The following is a 25,053-nucleotide window of genomic DNA, read 5'->3' on the forward strand; positions in this document are numbered from 1 at the left end:
CATTCCTCTCTATACTTATTCTTATCTTGCGTGACATATTGGAAAAAGTACACCAACGCCACCGTCCTTGTATTTATTCACACTTTTCACTATTAAAATCCCTCATATCACAGCAAACAAATAATCTCATCCTCATACATTTCCACATTACTATTCGAACATTCCTCTTTAGAACCATCTATTCTAATCCAAACCATTGAAAAATCTTGAATTTTACACAATCTTCTTCTTATTCTTCCATATATATCTAAGTTCCTAGCTATTTAGTGCTAATCTCCAAAAAACACACAAGGTGAAAAATGAAGAGTAAAGTGAGTAACGAAAACAGATTCATGGGAATTCTTGCATTGCCATGGAAGGCTTTAACAAAAGCAAGAGACTCTTACGTGAACTGTATGACAAATTACTCAGTGGTGAATCCTCGTAAATTGCCAAAGAGTTATAGTACCGTTAGCTCGTCTACTTACGATAATGAAGATTTTGGAGAGCTAATTAGAGCAGCATCTGCTAGAAGCATAGGGGATAATTTTGAGTTAAACTTTATCATGCAACAACAGATAAGGCAGCAGATGATTTCGAGGAAAGTGACGAGGAGTTGTAGTGTGGGAATGGCAAGAATTGATGAAGACAAGCCTACTGTTTTAGGAGAAGATCAAGAAAATGTTGTGATGACGAATATGAAGAAAGACTTGAAGTATCCAAGAAGTAGAAGTTATGCGATTACAAAGAAAAATAATGGTGTCTTTTGAAGTTAATGGCTCTTGGTTAAGCTAAATTTGGAGCAGGTGATGGATCTTAGAAGCGGATTCAAGATTTAAATTTGGTAATTCAATCTTCAAGGTTTTTAGGCGCTGAGCGTGTTCTATTTTGAAAATTATGGGTTCAGAGTTTAATATTTATTGAATTTTTAATCACGGACGTCCCGACGAATCAGTCGGAAATCCATCGAAATGTTACCGTCGAGCCATATTCTGTCGGATTTCTCACGTCTGTCAGAAATTACCGTTTTTTTTACTAGTGTTTAATTATGTTTCTATATCTATGTTCGATGTCAAAAATAATGGATCAGTCGAATCCAAAGAGGGAAAAGCCATTGAATCTGATTATACTTTCTTCTAGTATTGTTGCCTCTACGAAGATGATCATTTTTCTTGTATTTCTTCTCCAAGCTAGGTAAGACAAGTGTACCTAGTTACTCCATCCAGTAACATGAAAACAATAAGGCTTTTGTTTTAAATTAATAATTTTAACCCCAGAAATTTAAAACGTAAGAGTAGTTGAAATGAGATGAAACCAATACTCGTAAACTATTAGTAGATGCTTAGAGCTGTCGATACGGGCCGAGCCGGGTTAGCCCAGAAACTGACGGGTTGGATTGGGCTAGCTCATCATTTTGATGGGCCTTATAAGGGTCAGCCCACCCCATCCTTATGTGGGGCGCGGACCCTCACAGGCCGGCCCAACATTTTTTTAAAATATAATTTTATATTTTTTCTTAAAGTTGTAACCTAAAAAAAGATAAATATTTAAAAGTTAAAAAATATCTTATTGGAAAAATTTCACAAAACTTATAACTTTTTATATTTTTCCAATATATCACGAATAAATATTAAAAAAAAAGTAAAAGACAAGACTATATTTCATTCACTAAAAGTCAAAAGTCAAAACAAACTATTCAAGCGAACGTCCATGACGCTTATACCAACACATCATCTTCATCAAACACATTTGAATCCCCTTGTGACAAGGTTGTCTTAATATCTACATCTACAATTCATATGCAATATTAATTAGTTAAATATTAAGAATAATTAAATCTTAAAAACTAATACTATTCAAAGTCACATAAAAAAATATTACCAATTTGAGTTTGGGAAAAGCCGTGCAGCCAATTTTGAGTAATAACAAGTGTTTGGACATTTTCATGATGGATGCAACTTCTATACTTTATCAGAACATGCCCACCAATGCTAAATGTTGATTCCGATGTTACATTGGTAATAGGAATACTAAGTACATCATGCGTTATCACTGAAAGATCAAATTTGTTTCAACCATATTTTCTTGACCCTTTTTCTTCTCTTTCTTTGGAGCACGATATTCTGCAGCTTTGTGTCCAAGCTTTCCACAATTATGGCAGTTTTCCTTGAATTTTTCTTGCTAGGATAGTCCTTTGGTCCAAAAGACTTCTTCCTCTTTTTTGGATTTGTTGGATCAGTCTCAACAATATTTGCTCCCATAATTGTTAAGTTTCCACGTGTCTTTTTTTCTGCAGCTTTATTGTCCACTTCGATCCTCAATCGAACGATTAGATCTTCGAGTTTCATCTCCTTGCGCTTGTGTTTCAAGTAGTTCTTAAAGTCCCTCCATATAGGAGGCAACTTCTCAATCATTGCTGCAACTTGAAATTCCTCATTTATGACCAAATCTTCAAAGAAAAATTCATAATTAGTAAAATAATTAATACTTTCAATAGAAGTATTAATTTGGATTATACCTTCAACAAGGAGATCAGGAATTATAACTTGCAGCTTTTGAACTTGGGTAATGACATGCTTGCTGTCTACTATCTTATAGTCCAAAATTTTGGCTGTAACAAACTTCTTCAGTCCGACGTTCTCAATTTTATATTTCTTTTCCAACGCATCCCATAGTTTTTTCGAAGTTTTCACGTTACTATAGACGCTGTAAAGATCATCCTCCAGTCCGCTAAGAATGTATTTCTTGCATAAAAAATCTGAGTGCTTACATGCCTTAGTCACGATAAAACATTCATTCTCAGGAGTTGATTCCGGCAGAACTGGAACATCCTCCTTGATGAATTTCTATAGACTCAAAGTAGTCAAATAGAAGAACATATTTTATTACCAGCGTTTGAAATCAATCCCGAAAAATTTTGTCATGTTAGTTAGATAATTATGTATAGTTTAAAAGTATTTAATGTAATGGTATCTACACAAACACTTCTTTGTGGATAATCTTTTTTGTGTGTGCGTTTCCTCCTAATGCGTTGGTTGCTCTGCATTAACCAGAAATCTTGTTGTCGATCTTGATATCCCTCTTGAAAGGCAACATACAGTTGTTCGTGCAAAAAAATATATTGCGATAAAAGGATATTTGCAAAACATAAACATACTGAAAATTATTTTCACACAAATTTATAAGGATATTCCTTAGTTTCGGAAGCCGAAAGTTGAATTCAGGGATAAGAATAGACTTAGAAGCACATTGACCAGTATCATAATTTTTGCATGTATGACGTTATTGTCAAAATTTTTATATACTATTTGTACACTATCACACAAATCTAAGTTTTTCAGTAGCATGATGTGCATGTTTTTCTTCAAAATTAACCTATATACAATAGAAGATCAATTTTAACTTAGTCTATTATATATACGGTGACACTAACATACGTAAGAAATAATAAACTTGACAACAAACATGTATGGTAGAAGGCCATTTGGTATTAAAGTATTTAAGTATTCTTCTTGGCAGTAATTATTGGTATCATTTTCTACTGAGTCAAAAGCTGAAAAATATTTTATTTTTACTATAAAATTTTACAATCAACCTTTTATTTAGTTGATCAATATATTCATTTCTGCTAGCTAAGATATCTTTTTAATTCTATCATGTGATTTGCACAAATTTCGTTTTAATCTAATGATAGAAATATTTCTCTTATTAAATGCACTAACATTACCATTGGGATTGATAACCAAGTGTTAAGGAAGAATCAAATCATCTTTTATTGGATGCTCTTCTTCGTTGCTGACACGAAGCAAGAAGACACTGAATATTGGATTTGTTCTTACTTTATATTTCTTGTCAGTTGAATCTTTTTCATTTGAGACCAGAAGTATAACTTTGGCAAGATAGCTTTTACAGTTTTTGCTTTTGTCGATTTTGGAACTACTGGTAGTACTTGACAGAAATCACCTCCAAAATCATTAATTTTCCACCAAACGGTTCATTAATATCCAATATATCTTTAGAACTCCGGGCAATTATTTCGATCATTTGACACTTAGCCATAAGTGCGTCATCCCATATTATCAATTTTGTTTTCCTTATAAATTTAGTACCATTGCTCTGCTTTGATATATTTGTGATGGTTATTTAAGTTGTTTGAAGAGGTATATTAAATTTAATGTGGATGGCCTCACAATAAAATTATTGTTGGTACACCACTTGCTATTATTGCTAATAGTGGCATGCCTCTTAATATGATATTTGCAAGTAATGCATGACATAGAAATATTATTTCGATTCTGACAGAGGCATCTCGTTATTCCAAAGTTGATTTTTTATAATATAGTCTTGAAAGCTTGTTCTTGAATAGGATTTAGCTTTGATTGTGTTTTCTAAGACACTTGTATAGCATTCTGATTCGTAATAACTGTCACGACCCAAAATCACGCATGTCATGATGGCGCCTAACTCAATACTAGGCAAGCCGACAATCTCAATAAATCACAATTTCTTTTAAGTTTGAAAACATAACATTTAAATTCAATACAAAACGAATCTCACAAATATTGATATAAACACTCCCAAAATCCGGTGTCACTGAGTACATGAGCATCTATATACACTAGTCTGGAAAATACGGTCTATAATAGTCATATACCAAATATAATAAAGAAAAGATAGAGAAGGAGAGACAAGGTCTACGAAACACTGCAGCTACCTTGAAATCTCCGAAAAATCAACTGTGCAAAGGAATCAACACCCATAATGTCCGAGATCACCTGGATCTGCACACAAAGTGCGGGGTGTAGTATGAGTACAACCAACTCAGTAAGTAACAATAATAAATAAGAACTGAAAGTAGTGACGAGCTTTACAACTAAGTCCAAATACAACAATTTTCAACATAAAATGGTAGGCATACTCTTAAATTCAACATTTAAAATTTTACAATAATTTCATATCAACTTCGACTGAAACATAGGATAATATCTTTCAGAAATTTCCAAAACAGTGATATATGACAACTGAAATGCAGCAATAATGAAAACAAAAATCCTCTTAGAGTAACACTGACTCAGTCCTCCCATTCACTCCAACCTCACAGTCACTCTTTCCTCACAGTCACTCATTCCTCTCAATCACTCGGCACTCGCACTCACACTCAATAGGTACCTGCGCTCACTGGGGGAGTGTACAGACTCCGGAGGGGCTCCTCCATCCCAAGCGCTATAATAATCCAATCATGGCATATAACAATGAAACATGATGCGGTGTGCAGCCCGATCCCATAAATATCCTCACAATCAGGCCATCGGCCTCACCCAGTCATCAACCTCTCCAGTTTCTCGGGCTTAGAAATCATGATAAGCAGCCTAAACAGCAATGAAATAATGCATTAATAATGAACAATAGAGACTAAGATGTAATGTGCAAGTAAAACTGTGATTGAGTACAAAATAGATATTTAGCAGATAATTCAACATGTACACGGCCTCTGTGGGTGCCTACAGTGTCAACACGTGGTTTAAACATGATTTATAGTTCGATTTAACTAATACGTGGAAAATGTACGGATATCAACAGATTATTCAACTACATAGTTCTATGGAATTGACCAAGTCACAATTCCTACGGTGTACGCCCACACGCCCATTACCTAGCACGTGCGTCACCTCAAAACCAATCACATATCACAGAATCCAGGGTTTCATACCCTCAGGACCAAATTTAGAATTGTTACTTACCTCAATTCGAGCAATTCTTTATTCCAATAAGCCTTTTTCTCATGATTCGGCCTCTGAAAGCCTCGAATCTTAGTCAAAATAATTCGATACAATCAACACGAGGTATAGGAATTAATTCCATATGAAAATGCTAACTTTCATAATAAAATCCGAAATTAACTCAAAAATTAACAGTGGGGACCACGTCTTAGAACCCGATAAAAGTTATAAAATATGAACGCCCATTTAACCACATGTCCAACCATACAAAATTATTAAATTTCGACTCCGATTCGGACTTCAAACCCTCAAATCAATTTTTGAATTTTTTTATTCCAATCCCACAAATCATGAAATAAATGCTGGAAATAATATTAGATTCATGAATAACGGACCAAATCAAGTTAAGATCACTTACCCCCAGTCCAATTTGTGAAGTTTGCCTCTGAAAATCGCCCAAACCGAGCTTCCCAATTATGTTTATGTCAAAAATGGCCCAAAACTCATTTATAGAGCCTCTCATTTATAGAGCTGGTAGCGTAGAGCCTCTCATTTATAGAGCCTCGTACGGAGAACATCTGAAACCTCATTTATAGAGCCTCGTACTCCCGCTCAGTCTCCCAAGTAGCTACTCGAAGAAGTAGTGACGAGGGGTCGACTCGGATACTTACTATGGGCTATAATTAATATTCCAATGATATGATTAAGCATGGATCACATAGAACGGATGTAAGCCCGATATCATGAAGTAAGTAAACAATTCTTTTGTTAACAAGAAGTTTTCCCAAATTCATTTTCATCATTTTAACAGTTTATATCTCAGGCCAATGAGGCAATATCAATTATTATAATTTTTGAAGCACTTAATACAATCAGGCGCAAGTCATGCCGAGGTTATATGGCCCGATCCAACAATAAAAATAAATTGTGCACTGCCGAGGGTCGAACGGCGCGAACCATAGATGTATCTATTACCCCGCTCGCGAATCATACCTGCGATGCGGTCAAATATACATTTAACATTTAAATCATATTTCTTTCTTGATTCTTTTCAAAATAAGGGAAATTCAACTTGAAGCTTTTTAAAAAAATTACCCCGCTCGCGAATCATACATGCGACGCGGTTACACATAGAGTTTTTAAGCTATTATAATATTCCTCAATTTTTTTCGAAATTATGAAGTTCAAATGAAACCTATTAAATCTTACATTTCTTCAAATTTCTATTCTTTCAAGACAATTATTACTCGACCTCAATCTTGCTTCTTCTCAAGGCAAACAATAACATAAATCGATAACAATGTCAACAAGGCATGATGTAAACCTAGACTACCCGGACATAGGCATAACTAGTAGACACATACAGACTCTCGTCACCTCGTGCGTACGTATCCCCCACAATTAGAAGCATATATTAATTTATTTCACCTATGGGGTTAATTCCCTCTTATAAGGTTAGAAAGGAGACTTACCTCGCTCTGAAGCTCCTTAACCGGTTCCCAAGACCTTCCGACGACTCAAACTGATGTTCAACGCTCCAAAACTAGCCAATAAATATACAAACCCATAAAAATATACTCTAATACTCATTATAATCCAATTTATAATAAGTCACCCTCGAGCCCACGTTCCCGGATTCCGAAATTTGAAGATAAACTTTACCCCATGGCACCACGAACTCAAATATGTAATTTATTCCAAATTCCATGTCCAAAATTGTGGTCAAAATCCATAAATACCAAATTCTAGGTTTTCTACCAGAACCCCTCAGTTTCTACAAAATTGTGGTCAAAACGTCGCAGGTGCGGGTACACCAAATATCAACTGCCTCAACTCTTCTTCAAATTCCAAATTCGATCAGTTAACCACCCGGAATCCACCTGGGGGCCTCTGGACCTTAACCAATTATACCAACACATCCCGAAACACATTACGAACTTAGTCGAGCCTTCAAATCACATCGAACAATGTCGAATTCACGCAGGTGCGGGTACACAAGTTATCAGTTGCCTCAACTCTTCTTCAAATTCCAAATTCGATCCGTTAACTACTCGGAATCCATCCGGGGCCCTCGGGACCTTAACCAATTATACCAACACATCCCAAAACACATTACGAACTTAGTCGAGCCTTCAAATCATATCAAACAATGTCGAATTCATGAATCGCACCCCATTCCAAGCTTAATGAACTTTAGAATTTCAAACTTCTACATTCGATGTCGAAACCTATCAAATCATGTTCGATTGACCTCATATTTTGCACACAAGTTACATTTGACATTACAGACCTATTCCAACCTCCGAAATCGGAATCCGACCCTGATATCAAAAGTCCACTTCCGGTTAAACTTCTCAAAAACTTTCAAATTTCTAACTTTCGCCAAATGACCTCAAAATGACCTACGGACCTCCAAATCCACATTCGGACGCGCTCCCAATACTAGAATCACCATACGGAGTTATTCCCAGACTCGAAATCCCAAACGGACATCGATAACATTGGAATGCACTTCTACCCATATTTATGAAATTCTTCCAAAATGCTAACTTCCACAATAGGCGCTAAAACGCTCCCCGGTCATCCAAAACCTGTTCCGCACATACACCAAAGTCCAAAATCCTTATACGAACCTGTTGGAACTTTCAAATCCCGATTCTGAGGTCGTTTGCTAAAAAATCCAACGTTAGTCAAATTCTTCCAATTTAAAGCTTCTGAAATGAGAATTTTCTTTCCAAATCAACTTCGAACTTCCCGAAATCCAACTCCGACCACGCATACAAGTCATAATACCCAAAGTGAAGCTACCCATGGCCTCAAACCACCGAACGACGTGATAGGGCTCAAAACGATCGGTCGGATCGTTACAGAATATGAGAAACGTTATAACTTTATGTTTAACAGCCAACTCTAGGCATATCTTTGCCTAAGCATTCTTCCGAGTATGAATACTTGCCCTGATGACCGCACATTGCTCAAACCTCCCATATGTACGCACTCATGGCGCACAACTATCACAAATAATTAACGCAATTAGTGCCTCCACCGAGTATAAATAAAATACTCACCTCAACCAGGTCGCAACCCTGAAACAATTTGCTTCTAAGAACTCCCAGTCCCCCAAATTCATAGAACACATGAACCACCGTAATTGATCACACTCCAGTACTCGAATGACTATCACATCCTTCATGCACGATCATCCCACTAGGAATACTTCCATAACTCTTCCGTGCCGCACAACGATAATTGAAATATCAGCAGTCTATCACTCAGGTGAGTACCGCAATACCGATGAACATCCGTAAGTCAAAACACAATGCGCCTTCTGAAATACGTACCCTTCTCAGGGATTACCGAGCGGTTATAACATTAATCTAAATATCTAAAACTGAACATTCTATCTAGAATTAGTGACCTTCCTTTCAAGAATAAACTTTCACCTTGTACATATAAATCTTAATCCCGCACAACACACCACATCTATCATGCCATCATGTGACAAGCACGAGAATCTCATTATCAACTCTAAGTCACCAGCAAATTAAATACCCGATCAGTTAGAAACCTCCCTCTTGCTTCATTCCAAGAGAAAATCACAATACACAACACGTTCCCCACACCGGTAGAAAATATCCGACTCAAACCATGGTAGAAACCATCAAGAACACTTTGAAATCCATTTGCACATAACCAAGCTATCGGAACTGAATTCCTCTAACTCGACCAAGCCACGCAGGTCACCAAACCCAAGAATATTGACACCAAAATATCTGTAAAGTCTCACTACATCATAATTACCCAAATGAATCGAGCATACCATTACCATACTGGTCTAGCCTGCTACCCAGTTGTCCTATTTACTTCGAGTTTCTTCTGAATTACCCTGAAGTTGATACTTCTCCTTGTCAGAACACTACGATCCTTGCCCAAAGCTCACTACAAGACATCCTAACATAAAACCATACTGCCCTAAGGCCCATAAGCCACTGTATTCTTCTTAAGCATCACAAAAGTACCACAATCGAGACCCCCACACTGAAAAGACCTTATGTGGACTTAAAATTATTCCTTTTTACCTTTCTTGTACTGAAATGTAGAATCTATAGTCATACAGAATTATCGCAAGTCCCGGTACCATCCAGTATAAATAATCAATTTTGATGATATACAAATTTTGAAAATATTTCAATTGACACATATACACTTTGAATCCATTAGAACCCTTTCGAAAGTCACCCACTATTCTCAAATCTAAATTGCACCGCCCAAACGGGTCGAAAGACACAAGCCCCATTAGCACAACAGCCCCCAAAGAAGTAACCATGCCTTAACACCACCAATCAAATTCATACTTCATGCGCACTACATCCTTCAAAATAACAATTTAATCATTTCATGATTTTTCATTTTTTTTCATAAAGTGCAATATAACCCGCATTCAACAAAATTTTCTTACTCGAGTCATCCCCGATCTCAACCTCTGCAAGTCATAACTAATCAACAAGTATGCCTCGGATCAAAACCAATACCGCACATAATCGTGCAATCAAATCATAGATAGCAGACTTCCCCACTTGGCTCAAAGCCATATAATAATACATCTGATAACTCACCATACCCATACTCTACTATTGTCATAATCCCGCAGTCAATTCCACGAAAATTCTTCACAAGCTCAGGTAACACAAACCATAAAATACCTCAAATCATCTACTAAGCTCGCCTTCATCCCCGTGACGGTCAAGTCAACTTTCTCAACTAATCCAAATTCAAATCTCAACACATATACCCCGCTGGGAGAAAAGAAACTCTCCACTCAATATTATAAGGAACACACATATGTAGATTATTCTGCAGGAGATAACCCACATGCTTAACCTCAAACTGGCATCTTGTTATACCCTTTCGCATCCACATTACTACGGAATCACTTAATATTTCTGAGTTTGAACTCATCAACACGACATGAAAATCTACTTCGCTCTACAATTAAACAACATGACAGATCCCCCAACGCACTCACAACTTAAGATCATACATCAGATCAAAACATGAATCAAGTACCCAATAGAAAACTCTTGAGTCACAAGTAAACTTTATTTGTCTCATTCAACCCATCTGAACACATCCTTCATTCATAGCATACTCATCATATAGTCATTCAACCGCTCATTGAGCCACAAATTCCACTCATAGGGATACTACTCACATGCATACACGAATGCGTGGAAGGAATTCAAAGAGTTATGTTTCAAGCTGAATCAATGTCGCACGATAGAATACAAGAAAGTGAAATTTTCTAAGAGTTCGGCAACCTCTCGAAGATAAGTACATGCGTCTCTATACCGAACCACAAGACTCTACTAAACCTGCTCATGACTCGTGATACCTATATAACCTAGGCTCTAATACCAACTTTTCACGACCCAAAATCACGCTTGTCGTGATGGCGCCTAACTCAATACTAGGCAAGCCAACAACCTCAATAAACCACAATTTCCTTTAAGTTTGAAAACATAATATTTAAATTCAATACAAAATAAATCTCACAAGTACTGACATAAACACTCCCAAAACCCGGTGTCACTGAGTATATGAGCATATATACATCACTAGTCTGGAAAACACGGTATATAATAGTCTGATACCAAATACAGTATACAAAAGATAGGGAAGGCGAGACAAGGTCTGCGAAACACGACAGCTACCTTGAAATCTCCGGAAAATCAACTGTGTGAAGGAATCAACACCTACTGTGTTCGATATCACCTGGATCTGCACACAAAGTGCCGGGTGTAGTATGAGTACAACAACTCAGTAAGTAACAATAATAAATAAAAACTGAAAGTAGTGACGAGCTTCACAGCTAAGTCCAAATACAATAATTTTCAACATAAAAGGGTAGGCATACTCTCAAGTTCAACATTTAAAATTCCACAATAATTTCATATCAACTTCGACTGAAATAGAGGATAATGTCTTTCAGAAATTTTCAAAACAGTGATATATGACAACTGAAAGGCATCAATAATGAAAACAATGCATCCTCTTAGAGTAACAGTCACTCAGTCCTCCCATTCACTCCAACCTCACAGTCACTCATTCCTCTCAATCACTCGGCACTCGCACTTGCACTCACACTCAATAGGTACCTGCACTCACAGGGAGTATGTACAGACTCTGGAGGGGCTCCTTCAGCGCAAGCGCTATAATAAGCCAATCATGGCATATAACAATGAAACATGTTATGGCGTCCAACCGCTATCCCATAAATATCCTCACAATCAGGCCATCGGCCTCACCCAGTCATCAACCTCTCCAGTTTCTCGGGCTTAGAAATCATGATAAGTAGCCTAAACAGCAATGAAATAATGCATCAATAATGAACAATAGAGACTAAGATGTAATGTGCAAGTAAAACTGTGATTGAGTACAAAATAGATATTTAGCAGATAATTCAACATGTACACGGCCTCTGTGGGTTCCTACAGTGTCAACACGTGGTTTAAACATGATTTATAGTTCGATTTAACTAATACGTGGAAAATGTACGGATATCAACAAATTATTCAACTACACAGTTCTATGGAATTGACCAAGTCACAATTCCTACGGTACACGCCCACACGCCCATTACCTAGCACGTGCGTCACCTCAAAACCAATCACATATCACAGAATCCAGGGTTTCATACCCTCAGGACCAAATTTAGAATTGTTACTTACCTCAATTCGAGCAATTCTTTATTCCAATAAGCCTTTTTCTCATGATTCATCCTCCGAAAGCGTCGAATCTTAGTCAAAATAATTCGATACAATCAACACGACGTATAGGAATTAATTCCATATGAAAATGCTAACTTTCATAATAAAATCCGAAATTAACTCAAAAATTAACAGTGGGGACCACATATCGGAACCCGATAAAAGTTATAAAATATGAACGCCCATTTAACCACATGTCCAACCATACAAAATTATTAAATTCTGACTCCGATTCGGACTTCAAACCCTCAAATCAATTTTTGAATTTTTTTATTCCAATCCCACAAATCATGAAATAAATGCTGGAAATAATATTAGATTCATGAATAACAGACCAAATCAAGTTAAGATCACTTACCCCCAGTCCAATTTGTGAAGTTTGCCTCTGAAAATCGCCCAAACCGAGCTTCCCAATTATGTTTATGTCAAAAATGGCCCAAAACCTCGTTTATAGAGCCTCTGATGTTTTCGAGCGCCCCAGGCAGCGAGTTTCCAGAACCCCAATAATTCCCAGCACCAAGGCTAGTGCCCCACGCTACCCTGGGCGCTGGCGGCGACGGGAAATCTTTTTCGACACGGAAATGGGCATAACTCTCTCATACGATGTCAGAATTCGACGATTCTTTTTGCTATGGCTCCGAAATTTCAATACGGATCTAATGCTTCAATCAAAATAGAATTTGGAGCTCATTTGCTTACTGTGATACCACTTATTCTGGAAGAAGCGATGTTGGAACATTCTACATTCGTTGCCAAAACCTAGCAAATCACGTCTGATTGACCTCAAATTTTGCACACAAGTCATAAATGACATAACAGATCTATTCCAATTTCCAGAATCGGATTCCGTCCCCGATATTAAAAATTAAACTCCCTGGTCAAACTTCCAACTTAAATTTCTATTTTAGCCATTTCAACGGACTTCCAAAAAAAATTTCGGATACGCTCCTAAGTCCAAAATCACCATACGGAGCTATTGGAATTATCAAAACTCTATTCCCGGGTCGTTTATACATAAGTCAACATCCAATCAACCTTTTCAACTTAAGTTTTCATCTTTGAGACTAAGTGTCTCAATTTATTCCTAAACCTCACCGGACCCGAACCAATTACCCCGGCAAGTCACATAATAATTGTAAAGCACAAATTGAGCAGTAAATGAGGGAATGGGGCTGTAATACTCAAAATGACCGACCGGGTCGTTACAATAACATACTATCCTTTTTTACTTTGTGTTCTAACACTCTTTTTATGGAATAAATTTATGTACTTTTTTTTAAACTTGAATAAGAATTTTACTCATATGATGAATTTAAAAAATAATTCGATTGGATTCTCTTGCTAAATAATGAATTAAAAGATTTATTTATTTGGTTTTAACATAAAAAATAATTTATTTTATGTTGATTCAGATCTTAATATTAGTTCATTTATTGTTTTGATTATTTAATCTTAATTATAATTTTATCCACCATAAATTTTATTTTCAAAGAGTAAAAAATTTATATAACATTTCACTTTTAGATCGTTATGTTTGTAGAATCATTAGTGGTATTGACTCTTACTAACTATTATTTTTCTCTTTCTCACACATTTGTATTCTTAAATATTTTCTTAGTTGTTGTTTAATAATTGGTTATTTTTCAATATTACACGAAAAATTGATAAAAAAATATTATTTGAGTAGGAAAATAGTTTAAATACAAAATAAAAATATATTAACGTGGGGGTATCTTTTTTTCAATGTCAACTCTTTATGCAATCTATTTAATATTACTTTATTTTTTCTTGATATTGGACATTATGGAGTAGTAATTTATTGCCAGTACGGAGTATTCTTATGAAATTAATTTTATTAAACCTTCCTAAATATTTTTAATAAGAATTTAATAGATAAAATTTTATTAATTTTAAAATTTTAAATTTTAAAATTTAGCATAGAAGGTATTGTTGTCCAAAAAATAGGTTATTACAGTTATGTCCTTTCCCTATGAGTTTTTCCACTTAATATTTAGGGCTATTTTGGTATATTAATATTGTATTTATGCTTTTATAATAATATAGTCTCTCCTTTTTCTAAATTAATTTTCACAATATAATACATACTAAATTAGTAATAGGACATTATAATACGTTTTCAAATTAAATTAGTAATAGGAATTTTTAAGAAGTATATCGTAAAAGTAATAGGATTATATAACTAAAGATATTTACTTGTTCAATTTTATATGAATTAGATATCCCGTAAGTAATTATACTAATAGGATTCCTAAAGGTAATCATGTAGGATTCCTAAAGGTAATCATGTAGGATTCCTAACGTGTAGTATTATGTCCTAAAACTAATAGAATTATAAGGCTAATATCTAGAATTCTTGTTATATCCTTTTATTATGAGTTATTATGCTTAATATTATAAGGTTATTTTTGTAAACCGACATTGTATTCATGCTTTTATAATAATATTACAAGATGAGTATCAAATTTTTAAGGGAAAAGGGCCAAATATACCCCTCTACTTTGATATATAGTTCATATTTACCCTCATTTATACTATCGGGTCAAATCTACCCTCACCGTTAGCAAAGTTTTAAAATTTTCCCTCTAACCTAACGGAAAGCCTGAATCCCTTCTAGTTACTATAATTCCTCTCACAAATCAGTCATCTCCTTCGTGTGATCCACCAGAGAAGAAAAAAGGTCCATATTATAGAAATGGGAGTGTGGAGTTACAACATAATTATTCCCCATGTCTTTAGTTATGCTCAAACCATAAATAAAACACAGAATTCACAGTTTATGGGTATGTCTCCAACGGAATGAGGATGAGTGAAATACCGCAGATAATTAGGAAGAGATTTATTTGATTCTTCAAGTGGTCGAAATGCATTCACTTATGAAGTTGTTACTAATATTTATTATTTTTTATGGACTACATGCATAACAAGGCCGTAGGTATCCATGTAAATGCATTCCCTTTCTGTCACGACCCAAAATCCGTTAAAGGTCGTGATGGCGCCGGACTCCACTGTCACGCAAGCCAACACTAAATCATAATTACCCAAATGAATCGAGCATACCATTACCATACTGGTCTAGCCTGCTACCCAGTTGTCCTATTTACTTCGAGTTTCTTCTGAATTACCCTGAAGTTGACACTTCTCCTTGTCAGAACACTACGATCCTTGCCCAAAGCTCACTACAAGACATCCTAAAATAAAACCATACTGCCCTAAGGCCCATAAGCCACTGTATTCTTCTTAAGCATCACAAAAGTACCACAATCGAGACCCCCACACTGAAAAGACCTTATGTGGACTTAAAATTATTCCTTTTTACCTTTCTTGCACTGAAATGTAGAATCCATAGTCATACAGAATTACCGCAAGTCCCGGTACCATCCAGTATAAATAATCAATTCTGACGATATACAAATTTTGAAAATATTTCAATTGACACATATACACTTTGAATCCATTAGGACCCTTTCGAAAGTCATCCACTATTCTCAAATCTAAATTGCACCGTCCAAACGGGCCGAAAGACACAAGCCCCATTAGCACAATAGCCCCCAAAGAAGTAACCATGCCTTAACACCACCAATCAAATTCATACTTCATGCGCACTACATCCTTCAAAATAACAATATAATCATTTCATGATTTTTCATTTTTTTCATAAAGTGCAATATAACCCGCATTCAAGAAATTTTCTTATTCGAGTCATCCCCGATCTCAACCTCTGCAAGTCATAACTAATCAACAAGTATGCCTCGGATCAAAACCAATACCGCACATAATCGTGCAATCAAATCATAGATAGCAGACTTCCCCACTTGGCTCAAAGCCATATAACAATACATCTGATAACTCACCATACCCATACTCTACTATTGTCATAATCCCGCAGTCAATTCCACGAAAATTATTCACAAGCTCAGGTAACACAAACCATAAAATACCTCAAATCATCTACTAAGCTCACCTTCATCCCCGTGACGGTCAAGTCAACTTTCTCAACTAATCCAAATTCAAATCTCAACACATATACCCCGCTGGGAGAAAAGAAACTCTCCACTCAATATTATAAGGAACACACATATGTAGATTATTCCGCAGGAGATAACCCACATGCTTAGCCTCAAACTGGCATCTTGTTATACCCTTTCGCATCCACATTACTATGGAATCACTTAATATTTCTGAGTTTGAACTCATCAACACGACATGAAAATCTACTTCGCTCTACAATTAAACAACATGACAGATCCCCCAACGCACTCACAACTTAAGATCATACATCAGATCAAAACATGAATCAAGTACCCAATAGCAAACTCTTGAGTCACAAGTAAACTTTATTTGTCTCATTCAACCCATCTGAACATATCCTTCATTCATAGCATACTCATCATATAGTCATTCAACCGCTCATTGAGCCACAAATTCCACTCATAGGGATACTACCGAACGCATAAGTCTATACGTACAAGTTCTCACAACCGAAACTACTGAGCTTAAGCTGCAGTCTAACCCCGGCCTCAAGTCCTCCACACTAGCCCATCACCAAAACACAGAATACTCATCTCGAACCTTGTTCATAGAATCATAAGCCGGTGATGCACAGACGATACCGAGCACTCACATACGTACACGAATACGTGGAAGGAATTCAAAGATTATGTTTCAAGCTGAATCAATGTCGCACGATAGAATACAAGAAAGTGAAATTTTCTAAGAGTTCGGCAACCTCTCGAAGATAAGTACATGCGTCGCTATACCGAACCACAAGACTCTACTAAACCTGCTCATGACTCATGATACCTATGTAACCTAGGCTCTAATACCAACTTTTCACGACCCAAAATCACGCTTGTCGTGATGGCGCCTAACTCAATACTAGGCAAGCCAACAACCTCAATAAACCACAATTTCCTTTAAGTTTGAAAACATAATATTTAAATTCAATACAAAATAAATCTCACAAGTACTGACATAAACACTCTCAAAACCCGGTGTCACTGAGTATATTGGCATATATACATCACTAGTCTGGAAAACACGGTATATAATAGTCTGATACCAAATACAGTAAACAAAAGATAGGGAAGGCGAGACAAGGTCTGCGAAACACGACAGCTACCTTGAAATCTCCGGAAAATCAACTATGTGAAGGAATCAACACCTATTGTGTTCGATATCACCTGGATCTGCACACAAAGTGCCGGGTGTAGTATGAGTACAATAACTCAGTAAGTAACAATAATAAATAAAAACTGAAAGTAGTGACGAGCTTCACAGCTAAGTCCAAATACAATAATTTTCAACATAAAAGGGTAGGCATACTCTCAAGTTCAACATTTAAAATTCCACAATAATTTCATATCAACTTCGACTGAAATAGAGGATAATGTCTTTCAGAAATTTCCAAAACAGTGATATATGACAACTGAAATGCATCAATAATGAAAATAATGCATCCTCTTAGAGTAACAGTCACTCAGTCCTCCCATTCACTCCAACCTCACAGTCACTCATTCCTCTCAATCACTCGGCACTCGCACTTGCACTCACACTCAATAGGTACCTGCACTCACAGGGAGTGTGTACAGACTCTGGAGGGGCTCCTTCAGCGCAAGCGCTATAATAAGCCAATCATGGCATATAACAATGAAACATGTTATGGCGTGCAACCGCTATCCCATAAATATCCTCACAATCAGGCCATCGGCCTCACCCAGTCATCAACCTCTCCAGTTTCTCGGGCTTAGAAATCATGATAAGCAGCCTAAACAGCAATGAAATAATGCATTAATAATGAACAATAGAGACTAAGATGTAATGTGCAAGTAAAACTGTGATTGAGTACAAAATAGATATTTAGCAGATAATTCAACATGTACACGGCCTCTGTGGGTGCCTACAGTGTCAACACGTGGTTTAAACATGATTTATAGTTCGATTTAACTAATACGTGGAAAATGTACGGATATCAACAGATTATTCAACTACATAGTTCTATGGAATTGACCAAGTCACAATTCCTACGGTGTACGCCCACACGCCCATTACCTAGCACGTGCGTCACCTCAAAACCAATCACATATCACAGAATCCAGGGTTTCATACCCTCAGGACCAAATTTAGAATTGTTACTTACCTCAATTCGAGCAATTCTTTATTCCAATAAGCCTTTTTCTCATGATTCGGCCTCTGAAAGCCTCGAATCTTAGTCAAAATAATTCGATACAATCAACACGAGGTATAGGAATTAATTCCATATGAAAATGCTAACTTTCATAATAAAATCCGAAATTAACTCAAAAATTAACAGTGGGGACCACGTCTTAGAACCCGATAAAAGTTATAAAATATGAACGCCCATTTAACCACATGTCCAACCATACAAAATTATTAAATTTCGACTCCGATTCGGACTTCAAACCCTCAAATCAATTTTTGAATTTTTTTTATTCCAATCCCACAAATCATGAAATAAATGCTGGAAATAATATTAGATTAATGAATAACGGACCAAATCAAGTTAAGATCACTTACCCCCAGTCCAATTTGTGAAGTTTGCCTCTGAAAATCGCCCAAACTGAGCTTCCCAATTATGTTTATGTCAAAAATGGCCCAAAACCTCGTTTATAGAGCCTCTGATGTTTTCGAGCGCCACAGGCAGCGTGGGGCACTGCCTGTGGCGCAGTTTCCAGAAACCCCAACAATTCCCAGCACCAAGGCTAGCGCCCCACGCTACCCTGGGCACTGGCGGCGACGGGAAATCTTTTCCGACACGGAAATGGGCATAACTCTCTCATACGATGTCAGAATTCGACGATTCTTTTTGCTATGGCTCCGAAATTTCAATACGGATCTAATGCTTCAATCAAAATAGAATTTGGAGCTCATTTGCTTACTGTGATACCACTTATTCTGGAAGAAGCGATGTTGGAACATTCTACATTCGTTGCCGAAACCTAGCAAATCACGTCTGATTGACCTCAAATTTTGCACACAAGTCATAAATGACATAACAGATCTATTCCAATTTCCAGAATCGGATTCCATCCCCGATATTAAAAATTAAACTCCCCGGTCAAACTTCCAACTTAAATTTCTATTTTAGCCATTTCAACGGACTTCCAAAAAAAATTCCGGATACGCTCCTAAGTCCAAAATCACCATACGGAGCTATTGGAATTATCAAAACTCTATTCCCGGGTCGTTTATACATAAGTCAACATCCAATCAACCTTTTAAACTTAAGTTTTCATCTTTGAGACTAAGTGTCTCAATTTATTCCTAAACCTCACAGGACCCGAACCAATTACCCCGGCAAGTCACATAATAATTGTAAAGCACAAATTGAGCAGTAAATGAGGGAATGGGGCTGTAATACTCAAAATGACCGACCGGGTCGTTACAATAACATACTATCCTTTTTTTTACTTTGTGTTCTAACACTCTTTTTATGGAATAAATTTATGTACTTTTTTTAAAACTTGAATAAGAATTTTACTCATATGATGAATTTAAAAAATAATTCGATTGGATTCTCTTGCTAAATAATGAATTAAAAGATTTATTTATTTGGTTTTAACATAAAAAATAATTTATTTTATGTTGATTCAGATCTTAATATTAGTTCATTTATTGTTTTGATTATTTAATCTTAATTATAATTTTATCCACCATAAATTTTATTTTCAAAGAGTATAAGATTTATATGATATTTCACTTTTAGATCGTTATGTTTGTAGAATCATTAGTGGTATTGACTCTTACTAACTATTATTTTTCTCTTTCTCACACATTTGTATTCTTAAATATTTTCTTAGTTGTTGTTTAATAATTGGTTATTTTTCAATATTAGACGAAAAATTAATTAAAAAATATTATTTGAGTAGGAAAATAGTTTAAATACAAAATAAAAATATATTAACGTGGGGGTATCTTTTTTTCAATGTCAACTCTTTATGCAATCTATTTAATATTACTTTATTTTTTCTTGATATTGGACATTATGGAGTAGTAATATATTGCCAGTACGGAGTATTCTTATGAAATTAATTTTATTAAACCTTCCTAAATATTTTTAATAAGAATTTAATAGATAAAATTTTATTAATTTTAAAATTTTAAATTTTAAAATTTAGCATAGAAGGTATTGTTGTCCAAAAAATAAGTTATTACAGTTATGTCCTTTCCCTATGAGTTCTTCCACTTAATATTTTAGGGCTATTTTGGTATATTAATATTGTATTTATGCTTTTATAATAATATAGTCTCTCCTTTTTCTAAATTAATTTGCACAATATAATACATACTAAATTAGTAATAGGACATTATAATACGTTTTCAAATTAAATTAGTAATAGGAATTTTTAAGAAGTATATCGTAAAAGTAATAGGATTATATAACTAAAGATATTTACTTGTTCAATTTTATATGAATTAGATATCCCGTAAGTAATTATACTAATAGGATTCCTAAAGGTAATCATGTAGGATTCCTAAAGGTAATCATGTAGGATTATGTCCTAAAACTAATAGAATTATAAGGCTAATATCTAGAATTCATGTTATATCCTTTTATTATGAGTTATTATGCTTAATATTATAAGGTTATTTTTATAAACCGACATTGTATTCATGCTTTTATAATAATATTACAAGATGAGTGTCAAATTTTTAGGGGAAAAGGGTCAAATATACCCCTCTACTTTGATATATAGTTCATATTTACCCTCATTTATACTATCGGGTCAAATCTACCCTCACCGTTAGCAAAGTTTTAAAATTTGCCCTCTAACCTAACGGAAAGCCTGAATCCCTTCTAGTTACTGTAATTCCTCTCACAAATCAGTCATCTCCTTCGTGTGATCCAACAGAGAAGAAAAAAGGTCCATATTATAGAAATGGGAGTGTGGAGTTACAACATAATTATTCCCCATGTCTTTAGTTATGCTCAAACAATAAATAAAACACAGAATTCACAGTTTATGGGTATGTCTCCAACGGAATGATGATGAGTGAAATACCGTAGATAATTAGGAAGAGATTTATTTGATTCTTCAGGTGGTCGAAATGTATTCACTTATGAAGTTGTTACTAATATTTATTATTTTTTATGGACTACATGCATAACAAGGCCGTAGGTATCCATGTAAATGCATTCCCTTTCTGTCACGATCCAAAATCCGTTAAAGGTCGTGATGGCGCCGGACTCCACTGTCACGCAAGCCAACATTAAATAGTTAATTAAATCCTCATTTTAATATTTTTAAAATCGTAAATTTAATTCAATTTAACTAGTAAAAGATGAATTTACAGAATAAATAACAATGTTTTCCAGTTTAAATAGTAAACATCCCATAATCATCCCAGAACCCGGTGTCACAAGTGCATGAGCCTTTTCTAGAAATTTAAAATAAAATATAATAACTGTCTGGAATACAACTTGGACAGAAAAAGAAAATACAATACTCTGAAGGGGACTCTGCTGGCTGTGATGCGTCGTATAGAATGCAGCTCACCCAAGTCCCCGCCATAATCGCGCCTCTACGCCCACGAGGCCGCTAAACATATGTGTACCTGCACAAAAATGTGAAGCAAGTGTAGTATTAGTACGTAAATCAACGCGTACCTAGTAAGTATCCCGCCGAAACCCGAAGAAGTAGTGACGAGGGGTCGACTTCGACACTTACTATGGGCTATAAATAAATAGAATAATATTATTTAATTAGACATGGGTTAATTAATATGGTTGCAAACCCATTATTCTGAAGTAAGTAAGCATTTCTTTTCTAATTAAGAACTCTCCAAATTGATTTCCCATTATTTAACAATTTATCTTAGGCCGAGAAGGCAATATCAATTATTACAATTTCTAAATCAATCAATTAAATCATGCGCAAATCATACCGAGATCGTACAGCCCGATCCAACAAATATTTAAATTGTGCACTGCCAGAGGGTCAAATGGGGCAAACCATAGATGCATCTATTTACTACCGAGGCGCTCGGGCCGATCCACAAATAACAATTATTTTCAAGATAACACAAGTTTCTCATTTACAGTCAAGTACCTCATACAAACCTTCAAGTAAGTGAATTTAACCTTATACAATTCTTTTATCAACTTCTATCATGACTAGGTGATTATATTAGCAAGTAAGGGCATAAACATTCCAAGTATAGCATGATACAAATCCTAAACTACTCGGACAATAGCATAATAGTAGCTACATACCCACTCTCGTCACCTCATACGTACGTAGCCCCCACAATTAGATACAAATATTTGTTTGAGTCACCTATGGGGTTAATTTCTTCTTACAAGGTTAGAAAGGAGACTTACCTTGCTCCGAAATTTCATAACCGGCTCCAAGGCCGCTCCGAATGATGTCCGTCGCTCCAAAACTAGTCAAATATGACTCAACCGAATCAAAATATACTCTAATACTCATAATTAATCATTTTATAACAATTCCCAACTCCGTTCGAAAAGTCGGTAAAATCACCCTCGGGCCCACGTGCCCGTATTCTGAAAGTTTTTGAAGATAAACATTACCCATAGCATTATGAACTCAAATATATAATTTGTTCTCAATTCCTTACCCAAATTCGTGGTCAAATTCTCAAAATACCAATTTCTAGGTTTTTCTTCAAAATCTCAAATTTCTACAAATTGTTCATGACTAAATCCATATATAATCCAAATATTTAACTTGCAATAGGTGGGAATCACTTACCTTGACATAGATGAAGAAGATGGAGCTCCAAAATAGCTCCAAGACCGGCTCCCATGGAGGAAATGAAGTAAAAATAGCCAAAATCCCGTTTTTAAAAACTTCACTGCCCAGGCAACCTTCTTCGCGATCGCGGGAATACCTTCACGATCGCGAAGACCAAATTCAGCTGCCCCAACTTCTCTTCTACGTGAACGCGACAACCGTGATGTGATCGCGAACCTCTGCCTGATCAACCTACACGAAAGCGAACGCGAGCCCAGCTCCGCGAACGCGAAGGACAAACCTTCATGCCTCAGACCAATGCCTTCCGCGATCGCGTACTTGCCCCTGCGATCGCGAAGAACAACTTCGCCAACTCTCAGTCAGCACTATGTGATCACGTGCCTATCTACGCTACCGCGATGAACAACCCAAACACCAGAAACCAACAATCATAAACAAGGGGAATTTGGTCTGAAACCATCCCGAAACACAGCCGAAGCCCCCGGGACCCCGTCCAATCATACCAACCAGTCCCATAACTTAACACAAACTTGCTCGAGACCTCAAATCGTATCAAACAACATCAAAATCATGAATTACACCCCAATTCAAACTTAATAAACTTTGAAACTTCAACTTCTACAATCGATGCTGAAACCTATCAAATCACGTTCAATTATCCTCAAATTTGCACACAAGTCATATTTGACATTACGGACCTACTCCAACTTCCGGAATCGGAATCCGGCCCCGATATCAAAAGGTCCACTTCCGGTCAAACTTCTCAAAAATCTTCAAATTCCTAACTTTCGCCATACGACTCCAAAATGACCTACGAACCTCCAAATCCACTTCCGGACACGCTCCCAATACCGGAATCACCATACAGAGCTATTCTTAGACTCAGAATCCCAAACGGACATTGTTAACATTGAAATGCACTTCAACCCAAATTTATGAAATTCTTCCAAAATGCCAACTACCACAATAGGCGTTGAAACGCTCCCGGGTCATCCAAAACCCGATCCGAACATACGCCCAAGTCCGAATTCATCATACGAACCTATTGGAACCTTCAAATCCCGATTCCGAGATCGTTTACTCTAAATTCCAATCTTAGTCAATTCTTCCAACTTAAAACTTACGAAATGAGAATGTTCTTTTCAAATCAACTCTGAACTTCCAAAATTTCAATTCCGACCACGCGTACCAGTCATAATACCTGAAGTGAAGCTGCTCGTGGCCTCAAACTGCTGAACGACGCGCTAGAGATCAAAATGACAGGTCGGGTCCTTACCTTCTCTCCCACTTAAACATACATTCGTCCTCGAACGTGCTACGAACTACGCTGAAGTTGTCCGAAATCACTGTTTAATACATCGTGTACCTACTTGTGCTACCGCAACTCAGTTGAGCACATTAGCTCGATAAAATCTGAAGATATTCTCATTTATTTAGTCATATAAGCCTTAGAGCCCAGTTCTAACATCCTAAATTCTCTGCCAGGCCGGCTTTCCACATACGAACACCGTATCAATCACCACACGATGTACCAGAACATGACTGCATACCTTTGCTGAATTCACACCATACACCGCAACATTCACATGACCATAATAACTTTCTCTGATCATAATAGCCGAAATATCATGAACCCAAATATCGGCCACAAGCACGCTAAGTGCATAATACCATCCATGAGGAGACAGATAGCGCCATATGCTACGAAACTCAAGCACAACTAAGGTGCGATATATGATTTGAATCTAGAGAGCCATCCTGCTTATATAACACCATCATTATGCGGAACCTCATCACATAAGAAATTTACCAAGCCATTTCACAATTCAC

General features: G+C 36.2%; 1 protein-coding gene across 1 annotated transcript; it reads left to right on the plus strand.

The window, feature by feature from the left end:
• Positions 1 to 299: 299 nt before the first annotated feature.
• LOC117277605 (uncharacterized) lies at positions 300 to 749 on the plus strand. Its single transcript, XM_033657006.1, has one exon. The coding sequence runs from the start codon at positions 300 to 302 to the stop codon at positions 747 to 749; it is 450 nt and encodes a 149-aa protein (XP_033512897.1).
• Positions 750 to 25,053: the final 24,304 nt, after the last annotated feature.

Source organism: Nicotiana tomentosiformis, chromosome 12 (assembly GCF_000390325.3).
Source record: "Nicotiana tomentosiformis chromosome 12, ASM39032v3, whole genome shotgun sequence".
Classification (NCBI taxonomy): domain Eukaryota; kingdom Viridiplantae; phylum Streptophyta; class Magnoliopsida; order Solanales; family Solanaceae; genus Nicotiana; species Nicotiana tomentosiformis.